The sequence below is a fragment of the Phodopus roborovskii genome, unplaced genomic scaffold (assembly GCF_943737965.1).
Source record: "Phodopus roborovskii unplaced genomic scaffold, PHOROB, whole genome shotgun sequence".
Taxonomy (NCBI): Eukaryota; Metazoa; Chordata; class Mammalia; order Rodentia; family Cricetidae; genus Phodopus; species Phodopus roborovskii.
The window spans coordinates 1,367,541-1,390,000 of record NW_026126484.1 but is presented as its reverse complement, the minus strand read 5'-3'; the positions used below and the strand labels follow the sequence as shown (position 1 = coordinate 1,390,000).

The window sequence follows — 22,460 nt, the reverse complement described above, 5'->3', positions numbered from 1 at the left end:
GGAAAAATCACCTATAGAGTCTACGGCTCCAGCTGAAGGGACTGTCGCTAACGCATCCTGCAAACCCTTGCACCTACAATGACTTCTTATTTGCTAATTTTTGCTTCTTAATTATTCAGAATATAAATACATTCTGATTTTAAAAACGTTACTAATAGTAAAAAATGAAAGTCCCCCTTCATGTATTCTGATTACATTTCCTCCCAGAAGAAAGTGCTGAGATCAATCGGTATAGTGCAATACCATCCATTTGCTGACATTTGTACTTAATTAAGTAAGTGTACTGTTGCAATTTCCCCATAATTATATATTGTGTATAATATACTAAAGGTTACATTTTACTTTAACAATACTTTGAACCTCTTTTATTCTTTTTAATAGTACACAGTGTTTCCTAGCATGGTTCCTTTCTTCTGTGGACATTCAACTTATTTTCAGAGTCTCATTATTCCCAATAACACTGCAGTGAACATTCTGTACTGCCACTTTATGAATGTACACAAAGATTTCTATAGGGAAATTGTTGAGTCAAAATGTGTGCAATATTAATTCCATGAGCCTTCCAAATTGGGCTAATTAATATTCTCACAGCTAATTGTAAGAACATGTTTTCCCCACATTTTGACAGTAAGTATATTGTCAATTAATTTTTAGTTTTCTTCCAATCTAACAATACTTCATGGTTGTTCAAATTTTCAGGCTCCTGGTTACTAGGCAGTTTAAGCATATCTCTATAAACATCTGCCCTACCTTGGATGGGGCACCCATGGATTGAGTAGCCACCCCCATTTGTTACTCCCTGCTGTGCATCAACTCTCACTGCTTAGCAATCAGTATGCATGTTTTGACATGCATCCTTATTTGACTGGATGATTCTCATTGAGTTTCTGTTGTGTGCTCAATTCCAGCATCATCTAACTTACCATGGCTGTTTACTAATCATCTTCCAGCCCACCTGTCCTACATCCAGATACAGCATCTCAAAGGCTGAAATCACATACCTTCATTTTGTAGCCTTAGTGTCTGGCACAATATTCAGCATATAGTTGGTACTCAGCAAAAGGAATCCCAAAATAGGGATAGAGAGATGGGTTAGTGGTTAATAGTGAAGATTGCATTTGCAGAGGACTTAAGTTTAGTTCCCAGCCCCAATATTAGGCAGCTCATGGCTGCCTTTAACTCCAGCTCCAAGAGATCCAATGCCCTCATCTGGAATCTAAGGGCACCTGTACTCAAATGCATATGCTTACACATAGACACATGCACATAGACATAATTGAAAGTAATTATAAAAGTAGAGCTTAAAAAGAATTGCCAGTCCAGTTCATTATGTCACTTCACAGCGGCAGAGTGCTTTACCATCACAGAGCTCCTTCATATACATTTCTCAGATTGTCCAAATCAAACCTGATTTGTAGGAAATAACATTTCAGGCAAAATGATAGGACAAGTGTAGAGCAGCATAAACAGGCTGAATTGAATTACCAGCTGCATAATGAGAGTTGTGCCAAAGTCAATCAGCATCTCTTTAACCCTTGGACTTCCACGTCTGTCTTATAAGCAATGTTGTGCAAGAATTAGCAACATTCAGTGACCTAGATCACACAGTCAGCATGAAAATAGTTATCAACAAATTGGAGGGAATTAGTTTAAAAGACAATTACTAATTCAATGCCCAAGTATAAAAAATAAAGGAAAGGGCATATTTATTATGGGGTGAATCTGGTCAATATCAGAGAAATTAAATCTCTCTTTGAAATTCTGTAGAGAATGGCATGCTTTTTCAACTTAAAGTGATCAAAAGAAATTAACATCCTCCAAATTCTCTAACAGGATTCTCATAGCCAACAGGATATGAGATTTTTTTTTAGGGTTTCTCAATGTTCAAATACAGAATCCACCAATTTTCTTTAAAAGCTATTGTCATGCAGCACGAGGGGACATTGGCAGATCCCTTGATGGGTGAGAGACAAATACACCAAGCAGGCAGAACTTCTGTGTTATGGAAACCGTGCAGCTTTGTGAAGGACCAGTCCCTTCACGTGCTCCAGCAGATCACAGATGAGGTGGATACTGGGGTGGGCCAACTCATACCTCTGGTTTTGGGCCTGGGTAGCTGCAGGGTTGGTCAGCTCTTCTGAATTGTCCTAGTGAGTTCACCCCTTGCAGTGATGAGCAAGGGAAAGGGTGGGGCCAGTCCTCCAGCTTTCATGTCCTCAGGTTTGGAACTCTGACACCTATACCTTCAGGGTCAGCTCTACTGTGTTGTCCAGGCATGGTATGGGGACCACTCTCCTGAGTTGTGCAGCTGACGAAGGGCAGGACCAGCTAGCTCCCCCACTCTTACGATCTCAGAGCCAGCTCTCCCACCTGCCTCAGACAGGTAGGGGCCAGAGGAGAAGCTGGTGTGGTGAGGAACATGAGTGTTAAAGATGCAACCCTCATATATTAATTTCTCAGAAAAGAAATGTGTAAAAAAAAAAAAAGGTTTACCAGGACATAACAAGTGAGTATGGCTTAACGCTCAGCAATTTGATTTATCATAATGACCTCTGATGAACAACTAACACTTTTGTTAGTGAGACAATTTGAGAATAGGGTATTTTTGTGGGCTTTTTGCTTCATTTTAATTTGTTTTGGCATTTTTTCTATCTTATTGATCTTTTGCCTGTTAATTTTGATTTTTAGTTTTGTGGAGTATTTTTGTTTTGTTTCATTTTGTTTCTTTGTTTTTTGAATTTTTTTTTATTTTTGATTGAGAGACAATACAAAAACAGTTGGGTGAGTAAGGAGGTGGGAAGAACTTGGGAGGAGTTGAGGGTGAGGAAAATGTGATCAAAATATATTGGATGAAACATTTTAATGAAAAAACCAAGCAAAACAAAGTAAACTCAAGAATGAGCTGCAAGAATAATGTAGATAGGACAGCTTTATATGTGAAAAATAACCTTGTATTAACTTACGTAGAACTACTTAGAGCAGGGCAAGAACAACTTTCCAAAGGTGTTAGTTGTTATTTGTTTTGTGTTGGCCCAACACTCCTGGGCATTGGGACTGCACTGGAGTATGGTTGATATACCCAGTGACACTGGAAAAAACTGAGAACAGTCATTGTAGTCTAGCCTCATCATGGTCAGCACCCAAGAATTCTCAAATTGTCTCACTAACGAAAGTTCAGCTCTCTCTGTATAAAGAAAACTCCCCCATTAGCAACCTCAACTTGCAGGCATCTCAGAATATTGCTTTCACCCCCTCCCTGCCCCATGCTGTCAAGATTCTTGGGAAATTCAATTCCTAAAGTTTATTTGGGAAATTATTTATTGAAAGAAGACAGTACTGCCAGTTATTTAGGCTAATTTCAGCACTTAGTGTAAGTCTCTAATCCTAAAATTATAGATGCTGCTTTTAGTCAAAAATGTTAATGAATCTAGAAACCCCGTCTGGAAAAACAAAACAAAACAAAAAAACAAAAAATGTTAATGAACCTATCAGCAACTAGCAAAAATTGACTGTATCTCTAAGACTAATAGCCACGTTATTTATTCTCCATGAGCTGAACATGCCATGAGCAAAACAATGTTTCAGTACATAAATTTCACTTTTAGAATTATTAAAAATATATTTATGACTAGATGTGGATAACAATTACTTTCCTGAAGAAACTAAGCATTCTTTATTGACCGTGACATTATTTTATCATTGAACTCACATCTAATGTCCACTTCCCATATGTTTTCACAAAATATAATAAAGTAGTCAAAGCAGAGGGCATAAACCACACAATATTCACTTCAGTCTTTTGGCTGAGCAAGCAACTCGAAAACAAGCACTTTCTTCTCTCCCCGAGAAGCTTTACACCAAGAACAGTAAATGCATTCATCCACAAGAACAAAGACTCTAGGAAGAATCAACAGCCAGAGAGTGTGGGCAGCCAGAAAGAAATACAACAAATAGGGAACTGATGGTGGATTTGGAAGTGCTGCATCCCAAGCTGGTCAGAGGGAATGCTAGCCAGCAACCTTGGTTTACACTGCAAAACTCCTCAGGACTGGAGGATTATATATACAGGGTGCTGGGGAAAGGAAGGTGAATGCTAAAAGCAAAAATATTGGTGTTCAGGTGAATGAAAATGCAGCTTTTCTAACCCCTTAACTCTACACAGATAGGCAAATCTGCTACCTGGGAGAGAGGGGCTATAGTCAGGGGCCTCTGGACCGGGAGAATACTCCACTCAACCCTGGTGTCAGCCTAGTGTGTTATCTCAGGGCTACAGACCAGACAAACCTTCCCAAGAAATGCGCCAAAGTCACTAAGCGCCAGTGTTCTAGTTTAATCTCGGGTGCTGTGATAAAATACCTGGCAACAAGCAAGGGGAGAAAGGGTTCATATGTGCTGACAGCTCCAGATTATCTTCCCCCACTATGGGAAAGAGGGTGACAGGTACATGGAGTAGCTTGTTATGCCACACTGTCAAGAGCAGAGAGAAATCAATGCCCACGGGGGCAGGATGATGCTTGTTTGTTTTCTCTACTCTTAAACAGTTCAAGACCTTGTACCTAGAGAATAGTACCACCCACAATGGCTGAGGCTTCCCACGTCAGTTAACTTAATTAAGAGAATACTACCTCATGGATATATGCATAGGCCAACCCAATACAGACGGTCCCTCAGACCCAGCCAGCTCATCATACAGCCAAAACCAAACACAGCAAGGACATTTGGCAACCCATTACCAGTTGACTGGTATGTAGGAGGCTCCAATGTTCCAATACGATCAAGCAACCTAAGATCATCAAACATCTGACATAATCTCAAACATGGAAGCTGGGAGGGAAGAGGGAAGGGACTAAAAGAGAAATTCATTTATTTTTTTTAATGTTTTGAGGTTTTAAAATTTTTATTTCATGTTTTGCCTGCTTATATATATGTCTGTGCACTGTGTAACAGAAGTGCCTGGGGAGGCCAGAAAAGGGCATCACATCCTTTGGAACTGGAATTACAAAAGGTTGCATGTTGCCATGTGCATGCTAAAAACTGAATTCAGGTCCTCTAGAAAAGCATCAGTGCTCTTATCTAGCAAACCATATCTTGACCACCAGAAGAACTTTTTCAAATTGATAATAGATTCTTCTCTCATACAATACATCCTGACCAGTTTCCCCTCACTCCGGCTACCTCCTATCACCCTTCTCCCCTAGATCCACTCCCCCCTTTGTTTCCTTCAGAAAAAAAAGAACTCTACTATTATATTAAGAAAATAACTACATAGCTACAGTTAGCATCTTCAGAAAGTTAAGATACTACAGTCCTAAAATGAGAACATAAAAAATTAAAGGACTATTTAGTGAACAAACTACTTCTAAATTATGCCAGTAACATTGACTTATGGTAGGGTTGGAAGATGAAGTTGAGAATATCATCCTTAAAAATGAAAAAAAAGGCAAAGACAGAAAAATAGGACAGAAAAAAAAAAAACCTGGAGCAATGAGAATACCAGTTCAAATGAGCCATTATCTAAATGATGGTTCTAGGAGACACAGGAGATGGGAAGGATATCATCTTTGAAATAATTCAAAAAAATTTCTGAGAACTGCATAACGTGAATCTCTAAGTTGAAAGGTCTTTTAAATGTCTGACACTCTAAATGGAAAGAAATCTGCATCAAGTCTGCTGTCCAAACACTTCAGAACAGTTACAACAAAGTGATAATCCGGGTTTCCAAAAACATCAAGGCACAATGGCTTCAAACTCTACACACTAGTAGGCCAGAAACTCATGAGTAAATTCTGTTACCCATCTAAGGAAAATTATCATAATCTGGAACTTTATATTCACCTGTTCTAAGAATCAATCATACAACAAAGTACTCACAATTTTGAAAGTTGGGAATTCAGGTAGAGCTTAACTGGCAAGTTATTTTTTTCTATATATAATGATGACCATGAGTACTTAGTAGGATACACCAAATAATTATACTGGGAAGAAAGACCTAAAAAAGCCTCATTTGTATTACCCAAATTCAACAGGATTCCCCCATTTTTTTTCCACATGGAACTCTTTTTATAAACTTTACTTTTGTAATAATTTTTATAATTTCCTCCAACCAACCACTCCCAGGTATCCACCTTGCTTTCTTTCAAATCCAAGGACTCTTTTTCTTCAAATATATATGTACAAATATATATACAACCTGTTCACTCTGTATAAGACCACCTGCACACATATGATCTCTGACTGACCACTTGATATTAGAAAACCCATCCGGGTGCTCTTCCCTGGGAAAGATTCTTATCTTCATCTCAGCATTCCCCAGGTGCCTGTAGAACTTTGTCTAGGGTTGAGGTCCCATGAGATTTCCTCCAGCCATGTTAGCATGTCCATTTGTGTTATTGTTGATTTGGTCTTGTTTAGGTTACCATGCTGATGAGATTTCATGAGTATAGCCTCTCTGAAATTTCTAGGAGACACAATTTCACAGCAAACTTCCTATTTTTCTGGCTCTTGCAATCTTTCTACCCCTCTTCTATGGTGTTCCCTGAGCCTTAGGTTCAAGAATTATGTTACAGATGTATCAGTAGAAACTGGTTACCACATGAACTCTTGTTTTCTTAATGTTGATCAGTTGTGGCTTTTTATGTTTCCACCTGTTGAAAGGAAAAGTTTCTTTAATGAAGGGTGAAAATCTATCTGTGGATATAAGAATAAATATATGAAACATAGCAAGGCATTGTGCTGTCTCAGTGAAGTGATGATTATTGGTTTTCTTCTAAGGTCCATGACTTCATTAACCTGCGTCCCAGTAACAAGCGTGGTTTCTCTCATGTTAAGCAGACATTAAAAGACCTTAGAGAGTTGTGGTTACAACCAAGTTATGCATGCCACTATTGTGCCCTTAGGATTATCATGCATGTTGGTCATTGCTGTGGTTCATATACATTATAGTTGGGTAGCAGTATTGGCTGATTCCCTTACTTGGAAGGTTATATGACAGTATCTGGTACTGCAACATCTGGTATTCATGAAGGAGACTTTAAAATCAGATACAGCTCAGTTCATCTGGATTCCAAGTCTGAAAAGCATGTGTCTTTAGTGGTAAAGTAATAGTCTATAACATTTTGGGTACTTATTAGACAGTCTTGACAAATAACGCAAAAGACATCTTTTGCCTGGTGTTTGGGTTTTGTTAGATAGTATATGGCTGCTTAGGGGGAGAATTGTCATCCCAGATGGAATATTCTTTTAAACCACATATGTACATGTAGAATATATATGTATATATGTATCATATCTAATTTTAGGTACATAGTGATATGATTTTTATAACTTGTTTCGTATATCTTTACTGTTACTTTACCCTCCTTCTGTATTTACCTCTCTCCCCTCCCGCAACTAAAGTGCCACCCCCATTTTCCTTAATTCTTCCTTCAAATCAGTTTTACCTTGCTATTCCCCTCTTCATTCCTCTCCCCCAATATATGGTCCCCTTATGCTTTCCAGGCTTCTTTAATTAATTCAGTATACATACTCCCTCAGATGAAAGAGAACATGCAATGTTTGTCTTTCTGGGTCTTGGTCACCTCATTCAATGTGATTTTTTTCTAGTTCATCCATTTACCTGAAATTTTCAGTTTTCTTTACATATTCCATAGTATTGATGTGCCACATTTCATTATCCATTCATCAACTGAAGTACGTTTCAGTTGTTTCTATTTCCAAGTTATCATAAATAGAGCAGCAATGAACATAGCTGGGCAAGTCTTGTAGAATAGGATATATCAAGTCCCCTAGGAATATGCTGAGAAGTTGTATAGCTGGGATGTGTAGTAGATTTTTAGCTTTCTGAAAGTTCTTCTCTTTGCTTTCCAGAGTGGCTGGACAAGTTTGCAGTCCCACTAACAATGAATGAGGGTTCCCTTTCCCCCCACAACTTCTTTAGCACTTATTGCCTATTGCTTGGTCAGTCGTTGCCATTCTGACTCAGTTAAGATGAACTCTCAAAGTTGTTTTGATTTATATTTCCCTAATTGCTAAGAACTATGACATTTGTAAAGAAAGTTCACAGAGCGTTGGTGGTGCACTCCTTTAATCCCAGCACTTGGGAAGTAGAGGCAGGCAAATCTCTGTGAGTTAGAGACCAGCCTGGTCTACAGACCTACTTCCAGGATAGGCTCCAAATCAATACAGAGAAACCCTGTCTCGAAAATCCAAAAAGAAAAACAAAAGAAAGAAAAAGAAACTTCACAGACATTTTTATGCCTCTTTTCAAAACTCTCTGTTCAGATTCTAAGCCCATTTTTTTGAATAGGTTATTTGGGTTTGGGTTATTTTTTCTCTGTTTTTTTTTTTTTTTTTTTTTTGGATTCTTTATATATTCTTAATATTATCCCTGTGTTCAGTGGATAGCTAGTAACTTCTCTCCAACTCTATGGTTTCTTTTTTACTCTGTTGATTGTTACCTTGGCTGTCCAGAAGCTTTTCAGTTTTATGATACTTCATTTGTCAATTCTTGGTTTCAATTCTGGGGTAAATGGGGTCTTATTCAGAAAGTCTTTTCCTATACCTGTCTCTTGTAAGGTGAAATTTCTAGAAGTTTCAATGTTTCAGGTTTCACATAAAGGATTTGGATCCATTTGGAGTAAGGTGGACATACAGTTTTCCCAGCACCATTTGCAGAAGATGCTGTCTTCTCTACAGTGTGTATTTTTGACATCTTAGTCAAATATTAAATGCCTGTAGTTATGCATACTCATGATTGTGTCTTTGATTTTGCCCCATTGGTCTACATGTCTGATTTGATGCCAGTACCATGCTGTTTTTCTTTTTTGTTTTATTTTTTTTTTAACAGCTCTGTAATGTATCTTGAGATATGGAATTATAAACCCTGTAGCATTACTCATCTTGCTCAGGATTGTTTTTAACTATGTAGGGTCCTTTATGGCTTCATATAAATTTTAGTACAGCTTTTGTATCTTTCCATGAAGGATGAAATCGGGATTTCGATTGCCATTGCATTGAATCTATAAATGAACTTTGATAGAATGGTAATTTCCACAGTACTACCAATCCATGAAGATGGGATGTCTCTTCATTTTCTAGTGTTTTTCTCTATCTCTTTCTTCATATAATTAAAGTTATTATTGTAGAGGTTTTTGCCTCCTTCATCAGGCTCATTCCTAGATATATTATTTTCTTTGGAGCTATAACTACTTTTCTGTATGTTTGTTGTTGGTATAGAAAAGCTGTAGATTTGTGCAAGCTGATGCTGTGCCTTACCAGGTTAATGAAACTATATATCATTTCATAGAAGCTTTTTGGTAGAATTCTTGTGATCTCTTAGGAATAATATCCTGTCATCTGAAAATATGGATAGTTCGACTTCTCCTATTTGTATTTCTTGGATTTCCTTCACTTGTCCTTTTGCTCCAGTTTGTGCTTTGATCACAATATTGAAAAGGACTTGGAGAGTGGGCAGCCCTGGCTCTTTTCTGATTTCAGTGGGATTGCCTGAATTTATCACCATTAATGATGATGTTGCCTATAGGTTTGTCACATGTATCTTTTATTACATTGAGGAATGTTCCCTCCAGTCCTTCTCTCTGTAGGAGTTTTATTATAAAGGCATATTGGATTTTGTCAAAGGCTTTATCTACCATTATTGAAATGATCATATGACTTTTGTATTTCAGCCCACTTTTGTGGTTTGTTACATTTAATGGTTTTAGTATGTTGAGTCATCCCTACATCTCGAGGATATAGCCATCTTGGTCACAATGAATAATATTTCTGATGTATGTTTGTATTCATTTTGTAACTTTCTATTAAGCATTGTTGAATACATGTTCATCTGAAAGGTTGACCTATAATTTGGAGAGGGTTTGTTGTTGTTATTGTGCTGTGTATTGTTTTTTATTGCTGGTGGTGATGATAGTGGTTTTGTGGTGTTGCTGTTGTTGTTCTTTGTTTTTTTTGTTTTTGTTTTTGTTTTTGTTTTTTTTTTTGGTGGAATGGTGGAAAGTGGAGAAGTAGTGTCTTTACCTGTTTTTTTTTTTTTTTCTTTTCTTTTTTCTTTTTTGTATTAGCATAAAACTGGCTTCATAGGAGTTTGGGATTGCTTCTGTTTACTTTTTCTCTTATCATTTTTCTTTTTTTTTTAATGGTTCAAGAAGTATCATTAGTAGGTCTTCTTGAATGCTACATACTCCTGAAAGCCCAAACATGATTCATATTTACATTTCTGAAGGATATGAAACAGTTGCCAAGTACTATAATACAATGAATATGATTTCCATAATGTTTGAAAATAAAGGATAATTATATGTACGGCTGTTAAATATGAACTTATGAAAATGGAGATGCATTTTAAGACTAATGAAATATTTATGAGTTAAATTATCATTCATTAGTTTATATATAGTCTTGTTTCAAAATGAATTTTAGGAAGTCTAAAAATTACAGGCAACATAACATTAAGTTACATTCAAATTAAATTAAAATCTTGGCAAAATAAAATAGAAAATCAAAGATAATACAAAAGGGAGCCAAGAAAATTGCTTGAAATGTCTATAATTATAACCCAATATTAGTGTCAAATTTGTCTCCAAGCTATGTGTCCATTAATATTAGAGTCAGCTCCAAGTTGGAGAGAATTAACATGAATTTACTTTCCTCAAACAAAAAGCTCAAACACATTCAGTTCAGGACTGCTGTAGACACTCAATTCCACCCAGTCTCCCAGAGGACACGGGCTCCTCCAGCTCACCCTCTCCCTTTCCACAGTCCAAGACACTCTGGGCAGCAGAATGGAGGTAGGGAATGGTGAAAGAAAGAGCAAAAGTTACCTTCCAAGTGTTCCCTAATGAAGGTTACTAGAAATTGTTCCTGTGGACTTCCAGTTCTATTGTATCAATCAGGGACTAGTGACACGGACACTAGGCACAAGGGAAACAGGGAAATAGAGTCATCATTCTATGTGGACATGAGTACTTCTACAAACACTGCTCCACAACACACACGTGTATACAGAAGAGAGCAGACCCCAAGGCAAAAGCATCTTCCACAGTATCAGAGCAGCCAAGAAAGGGAATGTGCTCCACTTTCAAATAACAGAATGGCAAAGATGAATGGCTACTGAAGAAATTGCAGCAACTTTAGGTGGAAAGATTAGAAAGGTATGGCTTTGCCATGTTCTGTACAAAAGCAAAAATTTGATATCTTCAACAACCCCCTTCCCATAAGGGTGTGTCTTTTGTCAACCCAATAATACATTTACAGTGTAAAGAAATTGTGTCAGTGAAGCTTGTTTTTGCTGAGTTCATTTTTATTGCATTTCTAAAATCACCACAGAAACATGTTACTTTTAATGTTATCATTGAATATCTTAATATTAAACATATGCTTATACATTTGTTTCAGAATTGAAGAAAAATCTATTTACCATCGTTTGAGGAAAAGAAACCACTGCAATCACAGGGACTACCAGAATATCTCGAAAAATGGTGCGTAGCCTGTCACTTGTGCCTTCACCAAAGCAGCTGTAAGAATTGACTTTATTTGGAAGTACACTGAAATTAGCATTAGACAACTAGAACAATGTGAAGTCTCTCTTCCAGCAACACTGCCCTTTCTGGGCACAATGATCTGGTTTTGCAGCCATTTACACACAGAAAATGGGAACAGGATAAAAAACAAGGGAATATGAAGGTCAGGTCAGTCACCCAACAGAGAAAACAGTTCTAAGCCAAATTCATGGATACACGGCTCAAGAACTATGGCATAAATGAGCCTCAGTTAAACAAGGGCAAACCAAGGTCACTGCAAAAGCTCTACTCTGCCCAGTAGTACATTTTTTTCCACATTTCTGCAGAAGTCAGAGTTTTAAGCTTTACTTATGTGAGTCTCTACCCTCCACATTGTACTAGGGAGTGGTATATTGATTCAAGATGTCCATAAGATACTTTCTTAAGAAGCCACAGCCTGGATAGTACTATGAATTACCATCTCTCACTGACTAAAGATGTGGAGAGATTATCCAAGAAGCATGGGTTTATCTCCAAACAATGTGTTCCTTAAGTATTCTACATTAAATGAATATACTACTTTTCTAAGAATGACAAAGATGTTTGAGCCAGTAAATAGTAAATGGCAATTACTGAGCTCCCATCAAATGCTGAAAAACATATTTCAATATACACCTGTCAGCAGGTATTATTATATTTCCTCAGAACTAAGATGGTATTGATTATAATCACTCTGGGAGTGTTACAGTAGAAACGTGAAATAAAACTTACAGTGTACACACTGGCTACAGTACTCAACTCAATTACCCAACATGTTAAAACATTTTTTTTTTCAGAATAAGGAAAGAATGAGGCTATCTACCTTGCTGCAGCTCAGAAAAGGGAGACATGGACTGGGCAAGAGCTCTAGTCCAAGTCACTGAAATAGCAATTTACATGACTGAAACGTCTGCCCACCTTACCTTACGCCACTCAGACACCAATAAAGGCCATGCCTCTACTGCCATGTGATCTGCAATGATCTATAGAGAAAAGTTAGCCTTGCTCTACATGTGAACACAACTAGTATGGAGTAGACAGCGCATGGACACTGCTTGTGAATCCCTGTAGATACAGTCCCTTCTAGAATTTCTCTGCTTTGGAGAGAGGCTCAAAGAGCACCAGTGCTACAGTGGCTCATTTCCAGTACAGACTGGGAAAAAGCAGAGCCTCATTTCTATGGAATAGTACACAACTTTAAGAAATGATGTCTAATAATCTATTCGTAAACCAGAAAGATAAACTATGGACACCAGAGAATTACCATGAAGTTATTACATTATATTATATTATATTACAGCTCAATTTTTATCACACTTTTTAAAATAAATGGGGGAAGGTTATGTCTAAGAAAAAACATTAGTAGGGCATGCCCTAAAATGGTTATTTGAGAAATTTTAGTGATTATTTTTTTTCTTCCTTGCAACTCTACTTTTCAAAAACCTAGAGAGAAATTGAGTTTAGAAAGAGTAATGGGATGAAGGCATGCAGTTAAGGCTGGGTGATCGTTAATCCTGAAATCCACAAGAGAGAAAACAGTTCTACAATTCTGAGCCAATTTGAAGCTTTAATTAAATACTGGCCAGGAAAATGGAGTCTGACTAGGTCCACCCCGGGGTTCCCAGGGAATGGCCATGAGTCATGTTTTTGCAGAAGTTTAAAAAAAGGCTAAACCCATAATTCACTGCATTTCTCATCAGGTTCAATCAAGGCACGCATACACCCCAACATATTTCCTGCCTATGTACCTCCTGCCTACATGTGATCAGGCACATCCAGTATAGTTGGTTCAAACAATCATGTTTGGGAGTAAAACCATGTGCCTTCTTTCCCAAGTTCCACAGCTCCTAGCATTCCAGAAAGTTATCTTGTCATTGGACAAGTGGGGCTTATCTGTAAATGCTGGCTCTTACAGAGATAAGCAGTCTGACTCTTCAGGCATGCACACTATAACTGTGTGTGACTACAGAGCCAACATTTCTATCTTTCTGAAGATCCAGATGTGCCAACATTGCTTTCCTACCGAAAATCTGATGGTGTTTTGCAAAATCCATGAAGATCAGAGTGAGATGCTCCAAAAAGTACCCCTGGAAACAAATAGTAGCCAGTTGTCCTTGTGTGTACTTCTGTCTTAACAACATACATTCCTTTAAAATCCATGGTGTCCACAGCAAAAGGCAATGGGGAGGTAGGAAGAGGGACTTTTCACAAAGAAATGTATGGTGAATTCAGTGGAAAATCTCAGCTTCTGTCAGTCCAGTGAATAGGAGCTTGAGGTGAGGGCGATTTCTTTTTCTTCAATTTATGTTCCTCGGAATTGTACAAATGTTCACCTTGTCTAGCATTATTGCTTCTTTGAATATGCTTCTCATCAGATCTTCTAAGAATGTAATTCTAAAAGGATATTTTTAGTTTCCCATAGTTACCATTATCTAATGTCCTGGTTTTATTCTCCAGTTCCTCTTCCTATTTTCTGTTGCTTTTCCTTGCTGTGCATTTTCTTTTGATATTATGCAGTGTGTAACCTGACTGCCCACACCAAGTTATTTCAATTACTCCCCAAGGTTTTTATTAGATATAGGAAAAGTCAGCTTTCCTCATTCTGCATATTTATGGCTGCATTTGCTTTTCGGAACCAGCAAGAAAGATAAAAGGGGAAAGAAATAGTTGAATGGAATATTAAAGAGTTTCTTTTAAATTGTATAATAAGAATTAAAGAAACAGTTCCTATTTTCATCTTGACCACCATACAAAAGATCTTTTCAGTATCTGCCAACATGTACAGAGCCTTTCAGAATGTGACAGGTGAGAGTCTCTGTGATTCTGGGAATAGTGCTTTGATGAGAGGCTTAGGAAACAACAGCCCCGCCCCATCTTGGGAGATGGTCTGCAGTGGTGCTTTCAACTCCAATCTGCTGAAACAGATAGGGCAAGAAGTAGCCAATGCACTTCAGAGAACAGGATCAGAGTGCTGTGTGTTGGCTGCTTCCTTACTTCTCAGGGATGGGAAGTAAGATGCAAGCAACAGAGAACAGAGCCCTCTCCCTCTGGTTACCTCACAAAACCTTTTCTTGAAGGATATAGAAATTGCTTTGTGATTGGACCTGGGAAGTGATATCAGAATTTTGCCTGGGGAGCCTGAATGACAAGCCAGCTTGAGTGAATCATCTTCACTCCATTCTCTCTTGGACAGACATCACACCCAAAGTTACTATGGTAGAGGAGAGGTCTTGGCTTGACTTCTGCAACCCTAGCCTCCCACCATGTTGTTATTGTGCAAGTATCATAAAGCTGGGGGCCTGTTTGACCCAGGTAGGTAACCATAAGTATACTTGAGTGCCACAGAGCTTAGTGTAGAGAGGTGGGAAGCAGGAGGATCAAGAGACACAACTTCCTAAATAGTCCTAAACATCCATCATGAGCACATCATTGAAACAGTGGCTGACAGCCCTGTTGGTACTATTCTTTATTCAGTAGTTTTAAATCAGTCACATTTTTCAATGTCAAAGATTCTCAAACATAGCAAATAAATGTAAGAGATGCATGTCAATGATAAGACCTGGGGCTCTCAAAGATGGGACAGTACTACATGGACTAGGCATTCAGGGCCCCATAGACAGTGACAGGCAAGAAGGGAACAAAGACACATGGGCAGAAAATGGGCCTGAAAACAGAAGTGGCTCCCTCTGGGAAGAAGAGGCTAGGAGGGGAGATGAATGAGAAATGACAGAAACTAATGATGGCAAGTCTAAGACTGAGAACAGGAGCTAAGGTGAAGAATAGAGAGATAAGCCAGACAGGAAAAGGAGTCCTTATGGGGCTGGGGAGCCCTTGGGCTGGCTAGGAAGAGGGTTATCCCTCAGCATTCCATTGGCACTGGAGGCAGACTGCAACTTTTTAATACATTTCTTCATATTGTGGTGACCTCCAACCATAAAATTATTTTCATTGCTATATCATAACTGTAATTTTGCTACTGTTATGAATAATACTTAAATAGCTATGTTTTCTAAGGGTCTGAGACCCCTAAAGTGGTTGAGACTCACATGTTGAGTACCATTGCTTTAAGATCAAGGACAGGAACCATTCTGAGATATCATCCCATACTAGCAAAAATGACCATTATCAAACAAACAAACAAAAACCTAATGGAAAATATTGGCTAGGACAGGGAGAAGTTAGAATTTTGTATTATTGGAAGGAATGAAAAGTCTTCTCTCTATTATAGAAGGCAGCATGATAATCCCTCTAATTATGAAAACTTGAATTACTGTATAATTGACCATTCTCATTTGTGAATATTTATCCAAGGTAATTAAAAACAGGGTCTCAAAGAGGGGCTGGCATTAACTTCTTCATTATATCATCATTTGTAACATCCAAGATATGGAACAAGACTAAATGTCCACCATCATGTAAATGGATAGAGCAAATATGCTGTGTAAATGCAATACAATACTATTCAGACTTTGAGGAAGAAGAAAAACCTGTCTTACCCAACAACATAGATGAATCTAGAAGCAGAGGCTTCTATGAAGCATCTAAAGTATTCAGACTCAGATAAGCAAAGAGCAATTTGGTGATGACCAAGGACTAATGGGGGATAATATGAAACATATTTTAAGTAAGTAGAAATCTGTAGTCTTCTTCTGAAATAAATAAGACTCCTTTGCTTTAAGAAACAATCCCTGAGCCTCAATTGCCTACTACTACAACTCACAACCCATAGAGGAAAACACTCCGTGGACCCTCCTTATGGATGCCAAGTGAGATTTTACAAGCTTGGCATACTCTTTACACTGACAATCTTCCTCATTTTGTTTCTTCAAGTCCAGTAAAACTTTTGTGAAAGCACCTGGATTAGAAGGTTTTGCTTACAGAAAAGCTAAAATACTTAAGACATGTTTTTTCCATGTGATAAAGCTTCTCACCGCAGAGAAAAGGGGTTCCCTCCCTGTGCACCCACTACAGAGAAAGTAAAGAGTAGAATCACTGTGAAGAGCCTAGATTAGTCACCAGAGTCTGTAAACTGTTAAAATTTGCTTTTGTAGCTTCACCCATCTACTGTACCCACCGAGTTCCTTGGTGCAAAGCAAATTTGGTCATGAACCTCTCACATTCTCTGACAACAACACAAGTTCCACATTCTGAACAAACTTTACTTGGCCTGTGCCTTGCTTTTTTGTTTAGTAAAACCCTCTAAAGAATGGGAATGAATGGAAGAGACCTAGAAAAGCTAGAGAATAAAGCAAAAGTCAGGCCAGCCTGGAAAATTCTAACAATGGTCATCAATATAAACACTTGACATGTGAGCCTGACCATCTCAGTTCAGTCCCAAGAACCAACAATTGAAGCAGAGATGTTCACACACACACACTGGAACACCCCTACTTACACACACACACACACACACACACACACACACACACACACACCAGAAAAAGTTTAAAAACAAAATGTACACAAGAAAAAGAAAGTGTTGGGAAGACTATGTGAACATATGAACAGTCTAGAGGCGAGAGACTGGAGCAGGGAGGGTAAATGGTGTTTGGGGAATATTCCTTTATACTACGTGAAGATCTGTCACTGTGATTGGTTTATTAAAAAGCTAAATGGCCAATAGCTAGACAGAAGGTATAAGCAAGACTGCTGGACAAAGAGAATGCTGGAAAGAAAGGGGGAGTCACCAGCTAGATGCAGAGGGAGCAAGATGTGCAGGGGGCCAAATCACCTGTTTTCTGTATCCCCCCCCCAAGCATGAGTCCTGAGGACTAATGAACCCCAGATCAGAAGAGTGGAGCACTGTAGCATGGGTATGGCAGGTGGTTTACAGTACCAGAGGAGGAGAGGTAAAAGTCATGAGTCACGTGGCAACACATAGATGAATTGAAATGGGTTAATTTAAATTATTAGAGCTAATGTGACAAGCCTAAGCTACAGGTCATTTAGCATTTTGTTAAACCAATCACAGTAACACATCTTCACACAGTATAAAGGAATATTCTACAACATTCCCCCCTTTTGTTGTCATTTGGGATTTTTGGATTTGTCTTGTGTTTTGTTTTGTTTTGTGAGCTGACAGCCCAAAGAAAAATCCATCTACAGAAGGGAGAATTTCTTAGAGGGTCTGAGGAAAGAGGCCCTAGTTTCAGATGAATGTGGTGGGGGTGGGGGCAGCAGAGGTGATCTCCCATAGAATGGGAAACTGTCCTTGGCAGCTATGTGATGGGGACATCTCAGCAGCCCTTGAGTGGCCACTGAACTGTGTTCTCTCCTGGCACACCACTGCCCTTGAGTTAGGATAGAAAGATAGGAAAATGAGAGAACTAGGACAAAGAAGAGAGGCCAATGGGATAAAGAAGAGGTGGCTCTGGTGTGACTTTCTGACAGGCTAAGAGTCAAAACTTATTACATCACTCAGCAAATTGCCTACAAGGGCCAGACTCCTGCTTTTGAGGAAACTCTGTTTCTCTGTCTCTCTGTCTCTGTCTCTGTCTCTCTCTCTCTCATACACACACACACACACACACACACACACTTATGAGCAATGTTGACAGTCAAAACATGTGTATTGACCTCATGTGACCTATGGACCCTAAGGATTTCTTAGATCTTTCTGACCTATGTATTAACATTCCTTTATATAAATCTGTACAGAAGCACCTCATTGACTACTATATAATTTATTAAAGAAAAAAATGATTAAGGAGGCCTGCTTTCATGTGAAGAGAAACAGTGGAGGAGGAGTGGGGAGGAGGGATGGGGAGAACGGGTGGCTAGGACGAGGGAAAGGAGGGGAAACTTTGATTGGGATATCAAAACAAAAGTAAATAACAATTGTTTTTAATTTTAAAGTTAAAAAATCATTAGTTAAGAGCATCAAGACATTTTTACTTAATCTTTTGATTTCAAATAACTGTTCCATACTTTGAACAATGTAACCTCAAAAACTACATACACTATTTAAATAATTTTTAGGTCATATAGCACCACTCTCTCTACAGACACCTGTATCCACTCTTGGGTGTACACTTTTGTTCTTTTCTTTAACAAACAAGCAAAAACAAAAATAAATCCATTTTTTATCGTTAACACTGGCCTATCTTGAAATTCTTTTCTGTGGGGTTAGTCTACATCCTGGCTTCGCCTGGGTAGCTGCCTCTTTAAAGATCCCTCAGACTGAATAGCTGGCTACATTGATCTGTGACTCCTGCCACAGTGGCACATCACCAGCAGACAAGGTGTCCATGAACATGGGTTACAGGACCATATCTGTAAACCACGCACAAACAACTCACTCTTCTCTCCCTCCAGAGTAAAACCAGGGCAGAAGCAAACCCTAGATTCATGGCTATGATTCCCTGGGCTTTCATTAACTCTAATGTTTGAACCACCACTCTGCAGCAAACCAAAGGATTTAAAAAGGCCTTTGTGCAATGCTGATAGACGATTTGACCTTCATTCAGATCCTAAACCACTTTTATCTAGCTTTGCAACCTGAGTCACTTCTTCAATGTAAGCCTGTTTTTCTATATGTAAAGTTAGGGGATTAGATGAGATGAATCTCAACTTCATCCACATTTATGATTCTGAAATCCTAAACAGGTTGTTTTTATTTATCAAAATGCCTTTCTGGTTCACTTTTGACTCATAAGACCCCTGGGACCTTGGGCATACATCACCATACCCAGCAACTCATTTTTCATCTAATGTGTCCCTCAAACTTAAAACTCAAGGGGCTTTACTAAAAACAAAAAACCTTCCTCACCTTCCTTATCTTCCTGTTTTCCTGTTCCTCTTGGAAGATGGGCAGTTGTAGCACTGTGGCTGCTGTCATCAGCTGGAGCTAAGGAGTTGGTCCCTAAGACAGCACACTGGGCTCCATCTCAGGTGGAATAGCTGTCTGCCTCTGCAGCCATTCTAGTTTCACTTTTCTCCCACCTGAGATTGCTTCAAGAGAAAGCAGAGCAAGGAGCCCATTTACTGTGTCTCTCCTGGTCACCTTCCCATAACTTATTCTCCCAAAACAAGAGCCCAAATGTCTCCATCTATAGCCTAAGAAGACATAAATTCATGTTTCAGCTAACCCTCCAGGGTACTCATCCCTGAGTGTTCAGCCTGTGCATGCACAGTGCACTTATTAATAAACCTCTATTTATTTCCTCTTGTGAATCCATCTTTGGCCAGTTTATTACTCTAAGACACTATCAGCTGAGCATGAGAAGGGTATTTTTTCTTCACCTGGATACCACAGAGTAACTAGCAGAAATGGGAAGCTGCTTCTGAGGTGGGGGGACATCTTAATAAGAATAAGCATGAGAACAGTCCCCTTGTGGTAAGAGACATCTGAGAGGAAGATTGTGTTTCCCCAGTAAGCAAGGGCACTATCAAGGCTCATTCGAGGCCCAGAAACTCCACACAGGTCTTGTGCTGCACACAAGAGAGAACAGGACCCTTCTTCCTGAATGACCATGTTTCACCCAGAACCTGAGACCATTAGACAGGGATCAACTGTCCAGGCCATCCTTAGAGAGTGGTGTTTGGGTGTGAGTTTATCACATGCATGCATTCTAGCAAGTACCAAGCAGTAGCACAAAGCTATGCAGTCTGCCCTCTGTGCATCCACAAAGAAACTCTATTTTTCAGATGAGGAAAATGGGGGTTAAAAAAAGTGACATAACATGTCATGATCCATTACCTTGCCAGTGACAGACTTTTAACCATGCCTGTCTCCTACTGAAGGTCACATTCTCAGCCATACCATGCTGTCCTCTTTCTAGATTCTGACCTGAAAAATCATGATTTTTCTGTTTTGGATTGTCTTGGCAACCCAAGGTGGATTGTCAGCATTTGATATGTTAACCTAACACTTTTGAGTTAGTTCTCTTTGTCTCCTTGGGAATGAATAAAATCAAGAAGAAAAGGATAAAGAGACAAACTATAATTGAACTATAAAAAAATATATATTATTGCAGGCTAAGCTGAATTCAGTTACACACGTAAGGACTCCTTATTTTTAGACCTCCCATGATCTCTCTTCTAGAACAAAACAGGTTTTGTACCTTAAGCAAACTGGTATTGTATTTTTGCCAAAAATAATTGCATAACCCAAGTTTAGTCATGAGAAAACTTATAGACAAACCCTAAACTGAAAGCCACTTAAAAAGAATTGTCCAGTAGCAATTCAAATGTGTCAAGGTCATAAAGACAGAGGCAAAGCAATCTATCCAAACTAAAGAGGCCTGAAAGCCAAGTACAATGAATTAGACAATGGCCAGAGAGTGGTCATCGGTGACATTTAAATTACATATTTAGATTAGACAACAGTATTATACTCATGTTGGTTTTGATCATTATAATTATTGCAGATGTATATAATTTAGAAAATCTAGGTATAGGGTTGCGAAGATCTTCATCCTATTATTATATTACTTGAACAATTGTTTCAAAATGAAAATGTCTATATAATACCTTCCAAAGCCACTGGAGGAAAGCTCTGAGGTCATTGGTGTAACATGGAAATAAGGCTCCAGGGAATACGTAAGGAGCACCACTAGTGGGTTGAGCATTTGATCACAGCTCAAAACCTTGAAAGGAGATAGCACAGATTATGTATACCAGAGCATCTAGGACATTTCTGTTTGGGGAGCCAGAGAGAGAGAGTATGTGTGTGGCCATGGCAGTGGAGTCTTTAGTATCCAATTCTTAAATACTCCATCTGAAAACAAAATGATATAGAAGCATTCAATGCCTGCAGCTCAATTTTTTTTTCCACAAGAATCCAATGTATCTTCAAGATACAGTATTTAATGTATTTAATAATAATATGGACTTTTAAGAAAAACATTCCAACATGACACATATATAGGAGAACACATCCCTCATTTACTATGTATTAACTTTTCACTATGTTTAGTACTTAACAAGAGTTTAGAATATAAAATATCTTTAACCCATGGAGATGCTCTTATCAAATTGGAACTATTTTTTTTTTTATTTATCCATACAACCTTGTGGTGGTTAGTATTAACTACCAACTTGACAAAATCTAGAATCACCTCGAAGATGGGCCTCTGGTCATGTCCAGGGTTAGGTTGGGTCTTCATTCCATTAATTGAGAGGGGAAGACCCATCCATTATAGGTGGCATCATTTCCTAGGCAGGGGATCCTGGATTGTATAGGAGTGGAGAAAGAGCTGAGCACTAGTGTGCATGAATTCATTTTGTCTCTGCTCTTGATTATGTATATAGTATGACCAGACACTTCAAGTTCTTGCTGCCTTAACTTACTTAGCACCATTAGCTATGTTTTGAATTGTGAACAAAACAAATCCTTCTCCCCAGATTTGCTTTTGTCAGAGTATTTTATAACCTCAAAAAAAGAAACTAAGACAAACCTGTACAGTAGGAACAAGTCTCATGACAGTAACCATGTGAAGAATTTTGGCTCTGTTGTTTTGTCAAAATTTTCACTAAGCTAGGATCAGCACACCTGCATTGAAAATATTTTGCTTTAAATGATTGTACTTGTCAGTATGTTGAAGTTGCAGGGCATCTCCTTTCAACAGTCTGCTTTGTTTAAAGCTTTAGATAAAAGGCATTGAATAGAAAGCTATCTACTCTGTCTATAGACAGCTTAAATGCACTTGGGGTTTATATAAGCATGGATATGCCTTGTCTTCTCATCTATATTTCTTCCTGTTTGATATTACAATGGGTTCTAGAAATAGAAGGATGAACAAGGTAAATGCCCCACATTCAAGAAGAACATACTCAAACAAACAAAGACAAACAAGAAAGGAATCAAAGTTCTGTGAAATGTCACTGGGGCAAAAGTAAGTTGCAGCCTCTGGGGGTGAGAAACACTCAGCTCCAAAGATGTTGAAGATTTCACAGCAAAAATAA

At 38.5% G+C, this 22,460-nt stretch overlaps 1 protein-coding gene across 1 annotated transcript in view; it reads left to right on the top strand.

The window, feature by feature from the left end:
* Window positions 1-22,460, top strand: part of Aoah (acyloxyacyl hydrolase) — a 188,937-nt gene that overhangs the window by 124,024 nt on the left and 42,453 nt on the right. The window contains exon 13 of the mRNA XM_051194658.1: window positions 11,413-11,495. Within this exon, the coding sequence (XP_051050615.1) occupies window positions 11,413-11,495 (83 nt within the window). The remainder of the gene's footprint in view (window positions 1-11,412; window positions 11,496-22,460) is intronic.